This window comes from Thamnophis sirtalis, unplaced genomic scaffold (assembly GCF_051295495.1).
Source record: "Thamnophis sirtalis isolate CommonGarterSnake01/CBP01778 unplaced genomic scaffold, rThaSir2_p1.2 scaffold_6, whole genome shotgun sequence".
NCBI classification, from domain to species: domain Eukaryota; kingdom Metazoa; phylum Chordata; class Lepidosauria; order Squamata; family Natricidae; genus Thamnophis; species Thamnophis sirtalis.
The window spans coordinates 78,119,072-78,141,147 of record NW_028261386.1 but is presented as its reverse complement, the minus strand read 5'-3'; the positions used below and the strand labels follow the sequence as shown (position 1 = coordinate 78,141,147).

General features: G+C 35.3%; 1 protein-coding gene across 2 annotated transcripts in view; it reads left to right on the top strand.

Moving 5' to 3' along the window:
- ZDHHC14 (zDHHC palmitoyltransferase 14) overlaps nucleotides 1–22,076 on the top strand; it is a 57,455-nt gene that overhangs the window by 30,611 nt on the left and 4,768 nt on the right. For both annotated transcript variants that reach the window (XM_014063595.2, XM_014063593.2), the window contains exons 4-8: nucleotides 1,613–1,750; nucleotides 3,104–3,152; nucleotides 12,022–12,124; nucleotides 13,438–13,547; nucleotides 14,360–14,462. In XM_014063595.2, coding sequence (XP_013919070.1) covers nucleotides 1,613–1,750; nucleotides 3,104–3,152; nucleotides 12,022–12,124; nucleotides 13,438–13,547; nucleotides 14,360–14,462 — 503 coding nt within the window. The remainder of the gene's footprint in view (nucleotides 1–1,612; nucleotides 1,751–3,103; nucleotides 3,153–12,021; nucleotides 12,125–13,437; nucleotides 13,548–14,359; nucleotides 14,463–22,076) is intronic.

Below are 22,076 nucleotides of genomic sequence, written 5' to 3'. Positions count from 1 at the left end.
TACAGTATATAGCCACCCATGAGATTCCCAGGCCTAATAAAAGGCCTTTCCATTTTGGGTTGGGGGCCAATCTCACCTTGGCAGGTGGGATAGTAATGATGTTCCAAAGGGCAAATGCAAAAACTGTTCTCCTGGACCTGCCAAAAGAACATCTTTACCCTTTCCAATCTTTAACTGCCTACCTAAGAATATTCTGCTTTAACTAATATGATAGCTGCAGAACCAGCTCAAGATGTTTCATTATTAAAAATGTCTATATCGCAAGAGCTAAGAAACATGTTCCTAAGTTCCTTAGCAATAGTATAGATATCTGGAGCAAAGCTATTGAATTTAAGTCGTTGGCTAACATCAATAAAAATTATCATTTTAATAAACTTAAATATTTATAAAAAAATTACCTCAAATATTCAATGTATGCTTTAGGACAGGACTCTCAAAGTCAAGACCTGTGGGCCGGATTGGTCCAAGGGGTGCTTAAATCTGGTCTGTGGAGCTGGCCTGGAAATGTCAAAGGACTGGCCCACGGGGTCTCTGCCAGCCTCTCTGGCCTCTAGCAGCCCTCTGCTGGCCAAAAGCGGGCTGTGTGGAGATTCTGTGCAGCTTCCGCGTGGCCCATTTTTGGTTGGCAGAGTATTGCAGGAGGACTGGATTGTACTGTATTACAATTATGTGGCATCAAGTAAGTGCCTGATCTGGATAGAAAACAAGCAATATCCTATTTTAATACTACAGTCTAATGCCAGATTTTATATACTGTAGGTCCATTTAATCTACAATCTATAATGAACAGCCATTTTTATTTACTATCCTGGAAATTTACCTTTGCTGTTAGATCTTGCATTATCATGTTATTTATGTTATTGTATTTTTATTATTAGTTGAATAATTAAAACAATAGTATAAATAGCTTTTCTGCCTGGTTAAACAATGGGGTATAAATTTAGAAATAAAAGTTTTAGTGGAGTATGAAAAATAAGTAATAAATGTTTGCCAATAATATCTGGTAGAAGAGATAGGAAAATGGTTATAGTAAAGAACTGTGGAAAGAAAGAAGGGGAAAAATGCATCTTGAACCTATGTCAAATGCTCCCCCCCTGCCCTCCAAAGTCAAACACGACCCTGAAGCTGCCCTCAGTGAAATCAAGTTTGACACCCCAGCTTTAGGAAGAAAATAATGAAACAAATAACAAAAATAGTTATTGAAAACAGATGATTTACTCAACCAAACAAATGCTTGCTAAAATCTGAAAGTAAAGTAAAAATTCTGCTACCCATCAAAGATAGTCAGAAACTTGTTTCAGAACTTGTACAGTAAATACATTTACGGTAATTCAGCTAAGCAAAAGGGAATTTGTAAATTCAAAAAATGAACATTGTTGGTATATATACACCCAGGGACTAAGTAAGAGAAAGTCCTGCTTAATATTACATAAAACAAAAAGTGAAGTATATAGGTTGGTTTAAGAAGGCTTGCACAGCAGTGTTGTTTAAGACTACTTTATAGAACTATAAGTATGACATAAACATAATATGTAACAAATCACACGTTAATGAGAACTTAAGCCATTTTTTCCTAATTGAATTCTTCATTTTCTTCTACATTCTTTTTCAGAACGGTTTGATCATCATTGTCCCTGGGTAGGCAACTGTGTGGGGAAAAGAAACTACAGATTTTTTTATATGTTTATTTTATCTCTGTCATTTCTGACAGTTTTTATATTTGCATTTGTTATTACCCACATCATCCATCGTAAGTATGCTAGTAAAATCAGATTATGTATGTAGTCATTTCCTTGAGAATTAGATTTTAACTTTAATCTTGATCATTTAGGATTTATCTGCATCCTTATAGAACCTTCCCCTGCCTGATATTCCTTGTTTGATCCAACATAATTTTCAGCTGTAAAGGTTTTTTGTTAATTCAGATCCTTTAAAAAACTGTTTTTTTTTAAATTTCTTAATCATCTGTAACCTTTTTAAGTTAGGTTATATAAAAGAATAATTGGCTATTGTCAGTTTTTCTGCAGGCTCTTTTCACTGAGTGGTAGACTTTCAGTAGAAATCAAGGTCCCTGATACCTCAGTGGAGCGATCTTAAAGATCTTAACAAATTCTAGTTCAGGTACATAGTAAGCAATCAGTATGGTGTAGTGCTTTGAGTTCTGGACTGAAAGGGAAGAGATTTTCAGGTTACCACTTGATGATGGAAAGTTATTGGGTGATCTTTTACTAAATATTATGATTCAGCCCAATCTATGTCAGAAATCTGTTGTGAAGACAAAATAGGGGCTGTAAAGTTAAATAATACATACACATAGTACTAACCTATATAAAAATCATATGATGTACTTGTCTTAGTAAAAGTGGAATCAGCTAGAGTTTTGTTTCATGTTAGCCCAATGGCAGAGGTGGTTTGTTTGTTTAGTAGCATGAACTGATTTGATATTCTATTTTGGGAGATGCCACCATGGATGGAAAAAGAGATAAAAGGCTCTCATTTCCCAAAATGCTGTTGTGGCCAGTTCTTCAAAGGGCCCTTCACTCAAGAATTCTATAAAATGGCCAAGAGTCTTTTTTTATTTCAGCTAAATATGAATCTAATAAATAAGTAATGCACTTGGGGCTTTGAATTCATTAAACTGAAATTTACTGCTGGCTGCTCATATCTCCTAGTAGTATCTCCAAAGGAATTTGTAAAAAGCTTGGAATTTGGGTCAAACTGTAGTTAAAGATCTCTTGATCCAGCCAAAACATTTTTTGTGTGCGTGAGAGAGAAAATAAATCGCTAAGTACTTTTTTATGGAGAAAACTGAGCTTGAAATATTTTGTTTCCATATTAGGATAGTAAAAAGAAGGAAATCATGAATCTTATTTATATGTAACTAATGCCTGCAGACATTAATCTGGTGTTACTGAGAAACTATCTGCATATGCAATTCTGATTTTACTTTTATTTTTTATTGAAAAGTGTCATAAACATTTTAAGGCTGGTTTAAACAAATCATATGTTGTGAATATTTCAAAATACAATTGTTAGTTGAGTTTTCAGATACTTTCACCTATGCTTCTAGTTTCATTGTATTTGACATGTATTATCTTTACAGGAGCTCAGAAAACAGGATTTTTAACTGCACTTAAAGACAGTCCTGCAAGATATCCTTTCACTGAAATACATTTACCTCTGTTGGTATAATTTTAAAAGAATTTAATATTTAGATATACTTCAGTTTACTTTCTGCTGGCAGATAATGGATTTTTTAAATTAATGGATATGAAAATCATTAAATTAAAATTAAGTAACTAACTTCTGTGAGTTTATATGTAAAAATATATGACAGATTTACATGTAACATATAGCTGATTTTCTCATCAAGTGGCTCTTTAAAGCAATGACATCTCAATTCCCCACATCCCCAACCAGCATGACCAATCTGCTGGCTCAGAATTATGGGAGCAGAAGTCCAAAAACACCAGGAAGGCCCCAGATTGGGAAAAGCTAGCCTATAAATGTTAATGGCCAGAATATTTTTGTAGTACAGTTGCAAACATTTTTTATGCGATCGTAAATGAGTTTGCAGTTTCAGACTTATCCCTTAGCTTATGTATGAATATGATAGATCACACACACAGAAATGGTTCTTTGTAAAATAAAAAAAATCTTTGCATTAGATGCTAAAGTATCCAAAAAAAACACCCTGCTATAACTCTAACAGGCATTCTCAGAGAATGAGCAGAAAACCAGGAATGTGCGCATGCAATACTTTTTTATTGGTTTACATAACACTTGTTATTTTCCCTCATGGGGTTGATTCTGCTATTGTGTTGAAGTGATGAATAAAAAATGAGTATCATTCATGGATTTTCAATATGACCCCTTTAACCCTGTAAATTCAGAAGAAGGCCCACAGGTATACACAATGCTTTCTTATAATGTGTACATTTTAAGCAATGCATACATCTAGAAATACACTATATTGCCAAAAGTATTCGCTCACCCATCCACATAATCAGAATCAGTTGTGAGCAAATACTTTTGGCAATATAGTGTGTTAGGATAACATATCCACAAAATAGCGAGCATTGAGTGCTACAAATTTTAATGGAAATTATGAGGTAGCAAATAAAAGGTTTTCAGCCATAAAATGGCTAAACATTATTTAATTAAGCACAAATACTGAAGTATAAACACCTAATAGCTTCTGTTCAAACACTATTTGTAAATAATGTAGTAGCCTCCAATTAAAAGAATTTCAGTTCTTTCTAATTATGCTTTTCCATTGCCTGAAAATGAAAGAGCTTTTTATATGTTCTGAACAAAAGGATTATTGATGCCAAATTTCCTTATTACTTTACAGGAACAATTAGTGATTCATTCATTATCATTTGCATTTAGGGGCTAGCAATCTAAGGTGGTGGGAGAGAAAGGAAGAGGGAAGGAGGAAAAAGAAATCCTTCCAATGTGTTGCATTATGTAATTTCATAATTTCCTTATCACCATTCTCTCTCTCTCTCTCTCTCTCTCTCTCTCTCTCTCTCTCTCTCTCTCTCTCTCCCTCCCTCCCTCTCTCCCTCCCTCCCTCCCTCCCTCCCTCCCCCCTCCCTCTCTCTCTTCTCTCTTTTTATTTGTTTTTAAGTATATATAATTCCATCACTAATAATAGGGATTTTTTTTCACCATATAGTTTCATGATGGCGAACCTATGGAAGTGGCACACAGAACTATCTCTCCAGGCAGGCAAGCCATTGCCCTTTCCTCTTCTGGGTTCCGGCACGTTGGCCAGCTGGTCTTCACATACATGGAAGCACCGAAAACCAGAAGAGCAGCCACTCAGGCTGCTCTTCTGGTTTACGGCATGCACGCTCTCCCATTTCGGCACTTAGTGCCAAAAAGGATCACCAACACTGATAAAATTTATCCATTCCAAATGTAAATGATATACAATACAATACAATAGCAGAGTTGGAAGGGACCTTGGAGGTCTTCTAGTCCAACCCCCTGCTTAGGCAGGAAACCCTATACCGTTCCAGACAAATGGCTATCCAACATCCTCTTAAAGACTTCCAGTGTTGGGGCATTCACAACTTCTGGAGGCAAGTTGTTCCACTGATTAATTGTTCTAACTGTCAGGAAATTTCTCCTCAGTTCTAAGTTGCTTCTCTCCTTGATTAATTTCCACCCATTGCTTCTTGTTCTACCCTCAGGTGCCTTGGAGAATAGTTTGACTCCCTCTTCTTTGTGGCAACCCCTGAGATATTGGAACACTGCTATCATGTCTCCCCTAGTCCTTCTTTTCATTAAACTAGACATACCCAGCTCCATAACCGTTCTTCATATGTTTTAGTCTCCAGTCCCATAATCATCTTTGTTGTTCTTCTCTGCACTCGTTCTAGAGTCTCCACATCTTTTCTACATTGTGGTGACCAAAACTGAATGCAGTATTCCAAGTGTGGCCTTACCAAGGCATTATAAAGTGGTATTAACACTTCATGTGATCTTGATTCTATCCCTCTGTTTATGTAACCTAGAACTGTGTTGGCTTTTTTGGCAGCTGCTGCACACTGCTGGCTCATATTTAAATGGTTGTCGCACTAGGACTCAAAGATCCCTCTCACAGTTACTACTATTGAGCAAGGTACCACCTATACTGTACCTGTGTATTTTGGTTTTGTTGCCTAAATGTAGAACCTTATTCTTTTCACTATTGAATTTCACTTTATTAGATAGTGCCCAATGTTCAAGTTTGTTAAGATCCTTCTGTATCTTAAGCCTGTCTTCTGGAGTGTTGGCTATTCCTGCCAGCTTGGTGTCATCTGCAAATTTGATAAGTTCCCCGTTTATTCCCTTATCCAAATCATTGAAGAAGATGTTGAAACAGAGCCTTGGGGTACTCCACTGCATACTTCCCTCCATGTAGATGCAGTTCCATTGAAGACTACACATTGAGTGCGGTTGGCCAGCCAGTTACCAAGCCATCTGGTGGTGATGCTGTCCAACCCACATTCTTCTACTTTATCTAGTAGTAGGTTATGGTCTACCTTATCAAATGCCTTACTGAAGCTTTCCTTATTTCATCTTTGCAGGCTCGGGCTATTTGCTGATATTCTGCCTTGGTTATGTCCCCCTCTTTCCACTTTTTATACTTAACTTTTTTGTCTTTCAATTTGTCAGAGAGTTCTTTATGCAGCCATGCTGGTTTCTTTTGGGAGCTGTTATTTTTCTTCTTCATTGGTATTGTGCTAGACTGAGCTTTTGTAATCACATTTTTCAAAATTTCCCAAGCTTCTTGAGTTGTTTTCCCCTTGAAGATTCTCATCCATGGAATTCTTCCCAAGCTCTCTCTAAGTTTATTGAAATTAGCTCTCTTAAAATCCAAGACTCTAGTTTGACTTTGTTCTACTACTTGTGTTTGCATAATGTTGAATTCCAATATTGCATGGTCACTTGCCCCCAGGGTTCCTATGGCTTCAACACCTTCTATCATTTCCTCTCTGTTAGTGAGAATTAAGTCTAATATGGCCGATCCCCTTGTTCCCTTCTCTACTTTTTGGGAAACAAAGTTGTCTGCTAGGTTCGTTAGGAACCTGTTGGATCTTCCACTTGGTGCAGAGTTTGTTTCCCAGTTGATGTCAGGGTAGTTAAAATCCCACATTACTATTACTATATACATAGTAATAGAAATAATCTTTGATTTCTATCACTCGTTTTCATTTTTCCATAGTAATTTTGGAGGAACTTTGATCCTAAAAGATAATGGGGGGATTTCATTTTATACATAGTTAGTAGAATTGAGCCATATATTTTCAAATGATTAATGCTCGGTATATAAAGTAAAATACATTTTTGAAGTTTAATAAACACCAGAATTCACACAGTTTTGAAAAGTTATTTTCATATTTCATCAAGTTTATTGCAACAGAATAATAATTGAGGAAAGAACAGCACTCCATGCTCAATAGAAACAGAAGAATTGCATTAGAAATGTTGACGATACAATGGATTTGAGGTCTTCAAAGAGAGCTAAAGTAAGAATAATAGTATCATCTAGTATTCAGGAACATATATGGGCTTATAGCCTCCTGAGAATATTTATAGATTGTTTGCTTCTCTTATTTTATGACAGCATGCTCCTTATTTATTGCTTGTATCACCAAAACTGCTTTGCATTATAATCTAATCCCATTCAGTTCTTCTTCATGCTTATTTGCAAAATATAAATGAATGGAGAGTAGATGTGTTTTGTTTCATGAGTTTGTACAACAAGCTCTTCATATTCAGAATCTTGGATAGTTGCACTGTTATATGGTTTCATGTTTACTGACATGTTATCATAGCTACATTTCTAAATAATATTTGAATATCATAAGTTAATGGCCAAGATTGTTTATTTTGCCCTGACTGCACCAATCTAACATGTAGAGCAGTGGTTGATAGGTTCTGATTAATTGGAAGTACTGTATATGATTCAGTGACGTGCGGTGAAGTTCACGGCCGGTGAGGCAAGCGGGCAGGACCTCTATATTCTCCTCTCCCCACCCTCCAATCTAGGCAGGACCAAGCCGTTCCGGAAAAAAAAAACCTGCCTGCCTCTTGCCTTTGAAGGAGAGGAGGAGGAGGAGGGCACCCGCTTGGGGAGGGGAGGTAGGACAAGCTGAAGGGTTCATCTCCCCACCGCATAAGGATTGGAGGGCTTGCCTCGGAGCCTGCCTCTCCAAGCGCGTGCTCGCTCGCTATAGCTGGGTGAGGGGGGCGGTGGGGGCTTTAAGGCAAGCGTCTGAACGCAAGAAATGAATAATCTCCCCGAGCAGCCTCACACACCAGAAGCACTGAGGACGGGCAGCAGCAGCTGGCGTTGGCAGAGCCCCCTGCCTCCGCCCACCCTCACGCGCCAGGATTTTCCTTGTGACATTTTGCCTCCACCCCCCAGCGACCGGAATATTGCGCGTGCACGCGCCATCCACCCCCCTCACCCCAGCTACAGCTGAGGAGAGGGAGGAAAGCCAAGGAGAGCCCCCCCCTTCCCATGCAAAGCCCCCTTAAAGTAGAGAACAAGCCCGCTCTATGGTGGACAGGCGCGCTGGCACTTTAAAGTGCATGCCGGCACTTTAGCTTGTCCCTCGGCCGCCAACCGGAAACCCCCAGCTAAGCGTTTTGTGGCTGGCTGAAATGCGCGGACATTTCCAGCCACCCACAGGGGGACTAGGAGGGAAGGAGTCGCTCCTCGGGAGTCTATCTAGCCAGCAGCCCCAGGAGACACCCCCCGCCCCCCAGAGAAGAGTTGGGGCCACCAAAGCTCCCACACCCACCCACCTTTGGGATGCAAGAGACAGCAAGGCTTGCAGCGAAGGGAATCTGGACCCTGGGAAGGTTGGGGAGGGGTGAAGAGCAAGCCTCCTCCTTCTCCCCCACTCCTCTCTCCTCTGAAGCGCGCCCTCCGAAATAACCCGCCCAACGTAAGCGTGCTCAAGAAGACATGATTGGCTGCTTCCAGATCAGGAGGCGGGAGAATTAGTGCCTCTTTTCCATCTGAACTTCTTTGCCTTTTAAGTCTTTCTTAACTTTTAGAAGGCGAAAAATTCCTTATGGAAAAGAGGCCCCGAGTTCTCTCGCCTCCTGCTTTGGTTAACACTAAGCAGACACCAAGCCACTGTGACCTGGAATCTGGTAGCAACTATCTTGGCTTTAATTATTTAAAAAAATATATTTAAATTTCTTTTCTTTTCCTGAGGAGAGTGGTGAGGCTCCGCTTCCCTTGCCTCTAGTGACTGCACGTCCCTGATATGATTGGATTTCTGATACTTATGTTGAGGTTGGATGGAGAGAAAAATGTTTTCTTTTCAAATGGAGATAGGCAGCTTCTGGTTAAGAAATTTAAATATCACTTCCATTTGGTCCTCATTATTGTAAATGAATAAAATTGAATTATTCTATGAGCAGCTTCACCTCTTGTTCTTGGTAATTGTTAACTAACAAGAATACTAAGTAGATGATAGCAGTGCAAATAAGTGTTGTCGGCGGTACCTGGTGTACTATATTAATGATGTGGATACTTTCTTCCTAGTGTTTTCCCACAAGTGCAGTATCCACTGTTTTCAGATCAAACAAGTATTGATCCATTGATGCACTGGGAATTGACTGCCCAGATCACTTTCCAAGCCTGATATTATGGCTGAGAGAATGTAACTGGCTGAAAGTCACCTGTTGTGGTCCACCGGCGGCCTGTGGAGCTCGCAGCAGAGTCAGACAGCGAGGTGGTTGGAGAGAACGTGGGCCAGTCCTGAAGTCTGGGGAAGGCTTGGACCAGGACTCTGCATCGGAGGGAGAGAGGGGGGTAGGGCCATCTGGGAGTTATCTCTGCCATCTCTGCTGCCTCCAGAGTCAGACAGCAGCTTCCCCTGTTCCAAATGCATGCATGAGCAGAGTTGCCAGAAGGTAAGAACAGTTAAAACAGAAGGAACAACTCAGAAGTAAGGTTTGGAGGTGATTGGTCCCTCCCATAGGACATAAAGGAGGAGCAAAGGCACATGAGCCTTTGCAGGAAGCAACTTGGTTCATGCTGGTCAGTTTATCTTCTGAAACTCAGTTGGGACTCTTTGCTCCATGTCGCCTTGGCAAGGTAATTGCTAATTAAATATTTGGCAGTGTTTTCAAAGAAGATAAAGGTGGGTGCTTATCAGTCGTATTCTGAAGGACTTTGGCAGCCTCCTATAGAACTCTTTCCAACTATTTGCGATTCATTACCAGCTGTGAATGAATATAATTCACAGCCTTTGAAATAAAAAGAAGGTTTTTGGACCTAATCATGTGCTTTTTATTGTATCAGGAAGCCTAGGTCAGAACATCACCCAGACAGCTTTCACGCCTAAGACAGGACTAGCATTCACAGTCTCCTGGCTTCTAGCCTGGTGCCTTATTACTACACCAAACTGTGGATATTTAAATGTGAAGTATATTTCATTTTTTTTATTGGATTTATGTGCTGCTATATGACTTTGGGCTGCTTACAAATATGAAAACTGGTAGACCTTAAAATGATAAAACAGTGAATAATAACAATAAACTAATAGTAGTAATAATAAATACAGTTAAAATATGGGAGGAGGAGAGCTGTCCTCAGAAATTTGGTTTTTGTGAAGCAAATACTAAAATATACAAAGGAATTTGTGGCACACAGATTTTCCATAGTAACAGGCTGGCAACAGTATCTGCTTGACAGCCATATAGAAATGTATTAAACGTATCTTTAAAAAACAACCCAGTAAAATATTTGGGCCTTATGTTCTAGTTCTATTTGCTGCTCTTTTCCTTATCTCTGAAAAATGTTTATTTGTGCATCCCTCCAACAAAATTTATTTAAAGTTCTGGGCAAAGAGGATTTCAAAAATTAAATCTCAAATAAGGTAGAAATAACATCAAATTACATCTTGTCTAGAAAGAAGCCATTGTGAAGTTGTAGCTCCAGTACAAAGAAGTTACTCTTTTTCCATGAATGATTGCCTTCAATGATTTACAAGAAAAAGACTTGGCCATATGCTGTGCCTATTTGATTCCACATTTCAGAGAGCAGATTTGTAGTTGTACAATTAGTATTTAGAAAATGCCATAACGTAAAATACTAGAAAGGAAAAAAATTCAGTAAGAAAGAAACATATCAAAAGCTGAACCGAGCAGAAACACATCGAAGTTAAAGCCTTTATATTTTCAGTTTTTCATTCATTTGTTCCTTTTGATTGGTATATCATGTTAGTTTTATGCAGCCGAGAAGTTATATTGGAAGTTAAGTCATATTAGAATAAGCTATATTTACTTTCTCCCACATACCATCTGCTTAACTTTCACAGAAGAACAAAACTGACTGAATGGTAAAGAACTGCATTAATCCAATAAGAAGACTATTTTCCTTCCCTGCCCCCCACAGATAATTACTTATGAACTGAATTTATGAATATTTAGGATCCAGTTCATAAATTGACTTGACTGCCAAGAAGAATAGCAGATATCACTGAATGAGTTCAGATGTAAATGACTGCAAACATCACTGGCTAAAAGTGTAGATATTTTTGAAGATTTCCTGATAACACCCTTTGCCTAATGGGTTTAACCCTTTGGTAGGACCTAAACAGGATTTCTGTCACCTCAATCCTTTCTTGTTCAGTTATCACTTCCCATTGCTTGATTTCTACTGAACATTGGCTTTCACTTCCTTTTCCTTTGGCAGCTACCCCTTTATATCCAATTTCCTTCCTTCCTTTCCCTATTTTTTTGTTCCTATTAGAAGGCAGGGGATAGAGGTATTCTCAGGATCTAATGCTTTCAGCATGACAAATGCAGCATTGTGTCATTGTGTGGCAGTTTACCCTCTTTAGTGTATGCCTGTAATATGATACACCAATCAAAGGGACAGAGCTGGAGTCATGGTGGCCTGACACTGGTTTTTTTCATATGCCTCCTCTTGTGGATCTCTGTATTTGAAACTGTATGTATGTATATATATATTTATGTATGTACGAATGGATATGATTTTGTGTGTGTGTGTGTGTGTGTGTGTGTACCTGCACGTTTCTGTGTAAATGAGTGTCTTGTGTGTGAAATTGGAATATGCAGGTGCAGAATTCAATTTAATTAAAGGGATTACTTTATGTTATAACCAATTAATGTTAAACATTATTATATTTTATTCTAATCCTGCCCTTTTGATAAGTTATAATGTATATCTCCAGAACTGGGTTTAAGTGAAATCCATAACTCTTTCAAGTTTACAGGATGGGAAGCTGGACATTTTATAGGATTTTAAAAATGTGTATATACATGCATAGTTACTAATGTAATCAAATAGTTCAGGAAAATGTGGAACTTTTCAAACACAGTGTGCTAGTAAACCCGGCATGTCTGTTGTTTCCAGATACAATAGTGATCCTGAGTGATAATCTTGATTTGTAAGATGGAATGTTCATTTAGCTATTTTTGCCAATAGCTTTTATCTTCACTGACTTTTGAGTTAATACTGCCTTGACATTCAATCACTGTCCTAGAAGCTGTGGTGTGTTTCTTCTCCGTTTGGTCCATTGTTGGGCTCTCAGGTTTTCATACTTATTTGATCAGCTCCAATCAAACAACCAATGAGGATGTAAGTTTCCCCTCGCTTTAATTTGTCTCCATCTAATGAGTCATGTATTCCATTTTCATTGTCAGCTTTTATCTATTTTTTAAAAGGTTACAAGATTCACTCAAGTGTGCTGTCCTATTTTTGTCTATTTAATGCATATGACTGTACCTTTTGATAGCTTCTTGGCAAGAAACAAAGCATAGTTGAGACACCGTTCTACAGTAAAATCACTGAACTTGACTTTGTCTTAATTAAGTGGAGCTTAGGCTAGGAGACCACAACGACAGCACTAGTAATTTAGAGCAGCCTTCCACAATTTTTTTCCCCCCTGGAGGTACTCTTGAAATAATTTTTAGATCTCATGGATTCCTGCAGGGAAAAAAAACCTGAATACATGTAACTTCTACACAATCCACATTGTAGAACATTTACAACAACAACAAACTGACGTGGTAGGCTGATAGCTGAATTGTAGCGAATAAACATTTTCACTGCGATGTTTGTTTTTTTCTCGATCATAATCTCTCACAGAATTTTAATTTAAAAAAGGCTGTTTTAGAGAATATGAGTAAGAAACTGGCCTGGCTAGAGAATGTTTGCCTTCTCCAAGCTTAAAAAGATGGTCAGAAATGTCTTGGCAATATATTGAATAACTAAAAAACAAGATAGTTGTTGGAAAACTCTCTAATATAAGTTAGGCTCTGTATGCTTGGTAAATGATAATTATGATCCCCATAACTCCATAAGAAACTTTGCAAAAAAAATATATGAGAATTTAATGAATACCTATTTTCCATAGTTTGGATTGGGTTAGGATTTATTTCACCAGATTATTTTGGTTCAATCGCTGTCTCTGTATTTAATTGTGAAGATAAACAAATTAGGAAAGAGGAGATCCTATTTGTAGGTCTTGAATCATACCCTGAACTGCACTGGATGTATGAAATATAGCACATTTGTAAGGAAGAAAAATAGAAATGAATCCATTTTACTATCTGTTCTATTGTAGATGAGCACCAAATGTTTCTGGTATGACATTTCTGGAATGTCACTTATTTCTTTTTCCTTTGAAATGTCTGATTGACAGCATGAAATTATTGAAAACATGTACTGAGATGTTATGGATCAAATGATGTATTGAAATGGGAAAAATAAATTCAGGTTCAAGACACAGAACTCACAGAACTTCATAATTTGATATAGTTTATTTTTGTTCTAGGTATTTTTTCTTAGAATAAATAATACAGTATAAACTGAAGAGTGCTATTAAAATTAATTAAAAATAAAAATTATTAAAAATAAAAAATAATGCACCAGTATTCATTTCTTTATAGATCAAGGGATCTTGGTCAAATAAAAGAGGCAAAGAAAACTTCAATCCTTACAGCTATGGCAACATTTGTGCTAATTGCTGCTCAGCACTTTGTGGGCCCCTTTCTCCTAGGTAAGAAATTTAATGCATTTTTTCAGTATTTTCTTTTGTTGTACCTTAGTGTGTCCATTGAGTCAGGTATATGTAACTCCCAAGAGCACATATACTGCCATAAGTATCATATGACCTTTGAATCCTCTGGTGGTATGTAATTTTATGGTGTGCAACTAATAAGACACTGGGAAAATTATAATATATCAATCTAGACACAACTCATTAATTTGCTCCTGCAAAAACTGAATAAAACTTTATGGAAAAATTAATCAGCTAGGGGTTTTTTTTGTCTTCAGCAATAATTTTTTAGTTCACTGTCCAGCTGTGAATGATTACAATCTAAAAATGTCTAGCCATAGTTTTGAAAACACAATATTCCAAGCAGAAATTGTTACTTTGATTGGACATTTATTTTCAAATGTATTTATCTTCAGTACATACTGTACCACTAGTACAGCAAACTAAATAGATAAGAACAGAAACCTATTTAAACTATAGAGAAAGTTGGAATTAGTATTAATAACTTTGCAGGGACATGCAGCAAATGAATAGAATGCATTTCTATTCTGTTGACTTAGAATGATCACTTTATGTAAATTATGAGGGCAAACATTTTGGATACTAAAATAGTTTTTTTATTGAAATATACAATTCCAGAAGTACCTAAACTTGTGCATGCAACTGCATTATAAGAAGCTATTTTACTCTTCTGAATTCAAATTACTTCCATAAATTTTTCATGTTGTTATATTAAACTATTTGTCTTAAAGTTAGCTTCATTCTTATCTGATAATAATTATTTGTAATATACCTTTGCATTTATTCTATAGTTTAATTGACCGAAGAGGATTTATCCAACCAGATACCCCTCAGCCAGCAACTTCCTCAAATGGCATTACAATGTATGGGGCTACACAGTCTCAGAGTAATATGGTAGGAACAATCCCATAATGTTGATCAAGAACTCTGAATGTTTCTCTTTTCTACTTTTCTGAGAATAAGTCAGGTGACTAAACTGAATCTGTCTAGTACTTTACAATAAAAGCCTCCCATGAATATATTGTAATAGGGTTTCTATGTTGCCAAGATTTTAATAAGCATTAATGCAAAATTTAAAAAATACTACAAGAATACTAAAAAAAAAAAGTAATCTAATTTGAGATTGACATGTTGAATAGAGAATTCTCATTCTTTGCCTATCTTAATGCTACCTTTTGATGCTTGGATATTCAATAAGGCATTTATTCCTTTTTAAATTATCTACATTAAATGCCACTGGCTGTTCTGCATAAATTCTTGCTACCTTGGATTTCCTATAGAGCTCAGCATGTCACTATGAATATTTCAACAGAGTAGTCTGAATTTCTTGTGAACATTCTGAAGGCCACTATCTTTAACTACTGCAAATTTTTAACTCATATTTTTTATAAAAAAGGGAATCCTAATTAGAATTGCATTCTAATAAATATATAATTTAATATACTAATTGCATTTAGTATATTAAAATTGTGTCAAACTACTTGTATATTTTTACTCCTCCTAGTTCTAGACTTTAAAAGAAGAAAAAATCTGAATCTCCAATCTTTATTTTTTTTTCATTTAAGTGAAGTACAGTAATAATACACCTTTTATAGCTATATGATTTTTTAAATGTTTTATATAACAATATAAGAATTTTATCTTGATCAATAATTTTTCAGGTGAGTTCATTGATCATTTTTCTTATCTAGTACCAATTATATCTTTTATAGTATTACTAAATGCATAACATAGTTTTATATATGCTTATTTAACCCAAAGACTCATTGACTTTGTAAGTAAGTGTATATAAGATAAATAAAATATTTGTTTGCTATAAATGAACGGATTTATTTTAAAACACTTTATGCTTATTTTTCTCTCTTTTGGTTTTTCTATCATAGTAATGATTGCATATTTCCATTTTTAGGCAGAAGTGTATAGATCAAATGAAACTAAGAAAATGTTAATAAATTTGTTATTTAAAATTGACTTTATTGTCATCTTATTTTAATATGCCATTTTTTTGTTATAATTTTACGGTTTTTTCACCTTTATTGGATCTTCTAAAGAAATCTCACACTTATAATTATGGTTTCCATATATAAACTGAAGAAAGAATTGGAAGTTACTCAGAAATGAACTTCATGGTTTAGTCTTTTAATATGGTCATTTGCAGCTCTCTTCCCTCAATTGTACCATTATTTTTTCTGATCTACATTTTCTATACTCTAACCTGGTTTCAATTTATTGATCAATAAACTATTGTTCTTTGCTATTCTTCTTTTTTATGTTTTCCTTTCAGTATCAGCTACTGAAATCTCCTTTCAGTACCAGCTATCTCAAGAGTAGAGTATCAGATCAAAACCTCCCCTGATAATAAGCCCAATTGGACTTTTGAGCGCATGGGCTAAAAATAAGCCCTCCCCTAAAAATAAGCCCTCCCCTAAAATATTTAAACACATGCACAACTGGTTCCCGCCATTTCCTGGGGGGATGGGGGGAACATGCCCCACGTGCCCCACATGCACCTGCCATCCATGCGGAATGGTGTTCTGGAAGCCATTCCACGCAGTAGCTACTGCAAGAACTAGCTACTGCACCCTTTCTCTTGGTGGCGGCTACAAAAAGAGCGGCAGGTCCAGCGACGCTAGGGTTGGCAAGAGTGTGCCAGAAACAGAACTTCTGGCCCTCTCTGGATCAGCTGATCCACAAGCTGCGGGCCCAGGTAAAGGGGCCTCCTGCACCTCAAAAATAAGAAGGCCAAGCGCTTATTTCGGGGGTCAAAAGAGAATAAGACCCTATCTTATTTTCTGAAAAACAGTAGTGTTTTCTAAAGGAAATAGATAATCTGTAATGTAATTGGTTTTAATTTTCCCCCCACTCCCCAAAATAGAGATGAAATCAGCATTGACTTTTTTTGAATGAAATCTCACAATATTGATGAATTACTGGTTTTAACCAGTAAAATATTATATTTATTGCTGTGATAAATAATAGAATTATATATTTTTCTGATGATAGTTCTAAATTCAGATAAAGGCTTGCAATGAAATCAGCATATGTTCTGATAATACTACATGTGATTAAACTAGAGTTATAGCCTTTTGATTTCATTTGAACGGTAGTTTCTGAGTTTTCTAGATATTTCTCAATATTAACTAAACATTTTAAAGATTTCCAAAGTTTTTCTTTAAAAAAGAAATTAATTCAAACCTATATTAACCAAAAATTCAGGCCAAGATTTTGCTTCTATGAAATTTAGGAGAAAAAGCAAAGTAAAAGATTTATGGTTAAAAAAAATGATAGAAATATTTTAAAAGCAGCACGATCTATTAACTTTTTGATATTGGTGACCATATGGCATATCGTGTAGTTTTTTTAAAAAAAAGAGAAATTCTTATTCTAAATACTATTTTTAAATCTCCACCTGAAAATAAGTTCTGAATTAAATACAAACTTGTTAAAACTTATCCATAAATTGTCACATATGAACATTTATACAAGTTTGAATAAGTTGTAGTTTATATGATACAGAAATGATGGTTTGCCACTGTAGGTTTCTCAGTGATAACTAATATTCAATGGTTGCTTTACTGTATGATCATAGCAGAGAATTTTGGTATCATCAGATAATAGGACATATTTCCTTCTTTGGTAGATATAAAAAATCAATTTTGATAGGAAAATAATATTCATAGCCCTATTAAAATATAGAATATATTAGGGAATTATGCAATAAAAGCCCAGCCTGGAAGAACTCTTTGTAAGTAATTGCTTCCTTTCTTTTATGCCTTTCAGCAATGTTCTCCTTAGTTTCCCCATTTTATTAAGCCATGAATTATATAACCTAACTGGCTCTCTGGGGACAATGTCTAAGGACCAGTAAAGGTCAGACTTTTGATTGTAAGCCAGTGTGTTTTATTTGTTACTGTACATTTAAGTTGGTATGTATGTTTGTTCAGTTAAACAGTCAAAATAGGGAATTTGATTTAAAATTGAGTGATTTTATATCTGTGCTTAACATCATGATGTTCGTCAATATGTATTGTAACATTGTACTGTTAATTTATAATCTTAATATTTGTAAATCCAGGAACAAAATTCTAGAAAAATTCAATAGTCTAACATATTTCAGTGATATGTGACGGTTTGGTGATGATGATCATTTCAAACTGTATATATGTTTAGGTTATTACTTCAGAGTTGGTCCTTTAAAACTAGTCTACTCTCCAAATGATTTCAGTTCCTCTAAATTAGTTACCCATCCTCTCATTGTTCCCAGGATCTAAATATGTTGAAACACTGCAAATTTTTGCTTTATTTTTCTAATTGATGAATGATGAAAATAAGTGATCTCCATAACAGCACTTTTAAGTATCACTTTCCACCTGAAAAGCTAACTTTGTCACAATTAACCAAGCAACTAACTGATCTAGCATAGTTTTTAAATCAATATGAAGGTTAGACCTTACTTACTGACTGCATTATTGAGCAACCATTTGAAATTACAGTGGCTGGAAAAAAAACATTTTTATAACCAATCCTTTCATTTATGACTGTCACAGTATCCCATGATCACATTATTGCCATTTGTATGCTTCACACCTGGCTTCCAACAGGTAGCATAGAGAACAAAGAAGTGAAATTGTAAGTCACAGTTGTGTAATGTCTCACTCAATGACTGCAGAGATTTACTTAAAATGGAAGTGAAGTTGGGAGTTCATTGCAATCTTGCGGTTTTCCACTTAGCAACCGCACCACTTGGCAACAGATTGGGTGGTCCCAATTATGGTCAGTAAGCAAAGACTACCTGTAATCCTTTTTTGTATCACAGATATATTTATAAATTAGAAATATGAAATCTTTTTCATTATAATTTGAAGAATCTATATAATTTTCATGTAAATCTTTATAGTATAATTGGAAAAATTAGAACATCAAACCTGCATTAATATTATTTTAAATACCCATTACTTCACTGCCTAAATGTTTAAAAATATTTGGGTTTTTATGGTTTTTCTCTCTCAATATTTCCATTATCTTAATAGGGGACTGAAGTTAGATTAACCAGGTGGTAATTGACAGGATCACCTTTTCCTTTTTGAAGGTTGGTAGTATATTTTGCTTTTATCCCCATCTTAGTACACTGCTAGTACTCCATCATTTCTTTAATTAGTTCTTTTATGCCATAAAATATGCCATGAGAGTCCACTCACTCACCAAAAGTCATGTTTCCTAAACATTTTTTCATTAGTATTTCAGGCTGCAATCCACAGGCACTCAGCTGTTCTACAATATTATGAAGGTTATTCTTGATTCAACATTGTGGATTGTGCCGTCTCTTCATAACTGATTCATCTATTTTTTATTATGTTCAAGAAAACATTTCAGATATTATAGAAATATTTGTTACTGCTGCGTTTATATATAAATTCCTGGAACTGGGATTGTTTTAATACTACAGTATGTAGTCCTGAAAATGTCAGTACCTCATTTATCTGTCCTGTGATGTTTGCATTCTTCTTAAGCACTTTAACCTTACAGAACTCTTTCATTATTTTCTGTTTCAAATTTGGGATAGTTCTTCAATTAAAGCTTCAATTAAAAATACAGATTTAGTCCAGATCCCTAGAATATGGATTTGTTGTTAATTGTAATTTCTGTGACATAATTCTGTATATACTGCAAAAAAAATATTTTAAAACATAAAAATATAAATAAGGTAAAATACTTGGACTAAAAAAAATTAAAATGCTAGTGAGGGGGAAAAGAAAAAAAAAAGACACTGCAGGAAGCCTCCCTTTCAGCTGACAAAATATTACACACACCCAAATGCTATGACAGACCAGAAAGTATCCATTACAGTTGTCCATCGATTGCATATCTGTTGCTGTACCAAAACTCTGGATAAACTGGACAGGCAGTATTTACTTTTAAAGCAATAGCTATCAAAACAGGTTCATTTAGTTTGATAGGCTCCTAATCTTTTAAACTTGATTAACAGCCACTATCTTAGTGAACCTATTTATCACAGAGAATGTGTATGTTTTTATGAGTCCCATTTGCCTCAATATTTTATAATCCTTTGCATATTTTTCTATGCATTTTTCTATATTACAAAAAGGGTTTCTATAAAACAGCATGAAACTGGTGCTTTCATGCAGCATGATAGGAACCCATGAAATATTTGCTACAATATGTTGTTCTTTTTTGTATACTTGTTCCATTTTGCTTATTTTCCCCTTTTTAAAGTAGTCTCTTCCATAAGTTCAATACTATTGATATTTCTTCCAAGTCCCTTTCAATTAAATTATACTTATTGATGTAGAATTCCAGTGATATGAAACATTGACCAAGTCAGACAACATGGAAAAATAAATGTATTGATTTTTTTAATGCTTAATTGCAATTTATTTTTGTAAACTTTTAGAGATGGTAGAATAAAATTATCTTTTTATCTTAGGCCTAGCCAAAATGTATAATGGAAGGAATCATCTTTGATGCTGCTAGAGATGTTCCTTGGATTTTAATGCCAATTAGTAGATATGCTTTTTGTGAGTTGAGTTCAAAAAGTCTATTTAGTGCTGTTATTTTAAAAAGAAATAAAACCATACCTTAAATATATGTTAAATATATATATTGAATATTCAATTTTAATATTAAAATAGTTAATTACATATAAAGTAACTAATAAATTATCCATGTTTTAAATGAGCAATTTTCAATAGGATACATTTGTATGAAAGTTGTTGTTATTTCATTTGCATTGTATGGACTATTTGTCTATTAATCTATTAATAGTTAATGAGCATTAGTTCTAATATTTAACCGTTTGGAAAGATTTTGACAGAATTTAAATCTAATTTAAAAGGTATATGAACCATCACTAAGGGACAGGATGTTTCTCAATCTAATTAGATTATGTTTCTATAATTTTATTAAAGCAGCTATAGGAGCCTAAATGTTTTCAGAAGGACTTATGAATTACATAAATTTAAGTGCTTTTCTGTTTGAGACTTAAGTACAGTAAATTGCAGGCAAAGTTAAACACCGTATGAAAGTAAACATTTTTAATGCCAAAAACTTAGCTAAATGATGGTAATATGATTTTTGTATAACATAGGTCCTGTATTTTTGTATCAATAATATACAAAATGTATACTTTTAAAAATAAGTTTAAGGAAATTAAACAGTGGGACTGTCGTCAGTCTATATAGTTATTATATCATATTAAGATGAATTTGTCCCATATTGACTTGTGCATTACATCATTTCTCCAATAATCTCATATATTTGAACAATATACTACAGCATTCATAGATTATGTTCTGATTAACTAACCCAAGCATACAGTGAATATCACTATAATCTCTATCTACATTAGAAGGGGGCATTCAGTATTGCTATTGTAAATTTGTAAATTCAAATAGAATAGTTTCACTTATGCAGGAAAGTTCTGCACCTAAATAGAATATGCTGTATATTTCAGGAAATTGCAGTTATTCAAGGGAGGAGAAGAAAGTTTTTACAATTTCTGACTTCTTGTATAAATGTCAGATACAGCCCAGTGCCCTGGCTCATGAAATCTGCTAAGATTACTTAACCATTGCTTACTAAATAAGTATTATAGCCTGGATTCTCAAAATGTACTACACAAAAATCAGATAAATTACATTATGGCTGTTGTTCACACTAAATGTATTTAAAATATATGGCTGAAATTAACATTACATTCAACAAAGACAAGTTCAGTTTTCTTCACTTATAAAACAAAAATCAAATGCAGTTATAGCAATAGCACTTAGACTTATATACCACTTCATAGTGCTTTACAGCCCTCTCTAAGCAGTTTACAGTATCAGCATATGGTTCCACCACAAAACCGCGGACGACAAAATCGCGGTCGACGAAAGCGCGTATGTGACGTCATCACAGCGCGACGAAAAAGATCGAAAAATGTAAAAACAAAGCTAAAACCTTACCCTAACCCCCCCAAACCTAACCCTAAACCTAACACTAACCCTAACCCTTAACCTAACCCTAAACCTAACCCTTAACGTAACGAAAAACCTAACGCTAACCCTTAACCTAACGCTAAACGTAACGCTAATGCTCTAACCCTAACCCTTAACCTAACCCTAACCCTTAACCTAACCCTTACCTTTATGTGAATCGGCTTGCTGTAATTTAATTTTTATTTCAATTTTTCTATCTTTTTTGTCGCGTTGTGATGACATCACATACGCGATTTCGTCGACCGTGCTTTTGTGGAACGCGCTTTTGACGGGTCACGTCAGCATATTGCCCCCAACAATCTGGTTTTAGAATGAGGGAATATAGACATTGTAGAAGGGGAGGTATGTTAATCTTCAGTAGCCAAAAACAGGAAGGAATAGCTTTATAAAACAGATTTTATTAAAAGAAAATAGCTTTTGCAAGCTACATTTGATTAAATTATCAGCAACTCATGAAAGTTTATGCCTTTTAATAAAAAATTTACTTCTAAAAAGGTACTAGAAGATTAAT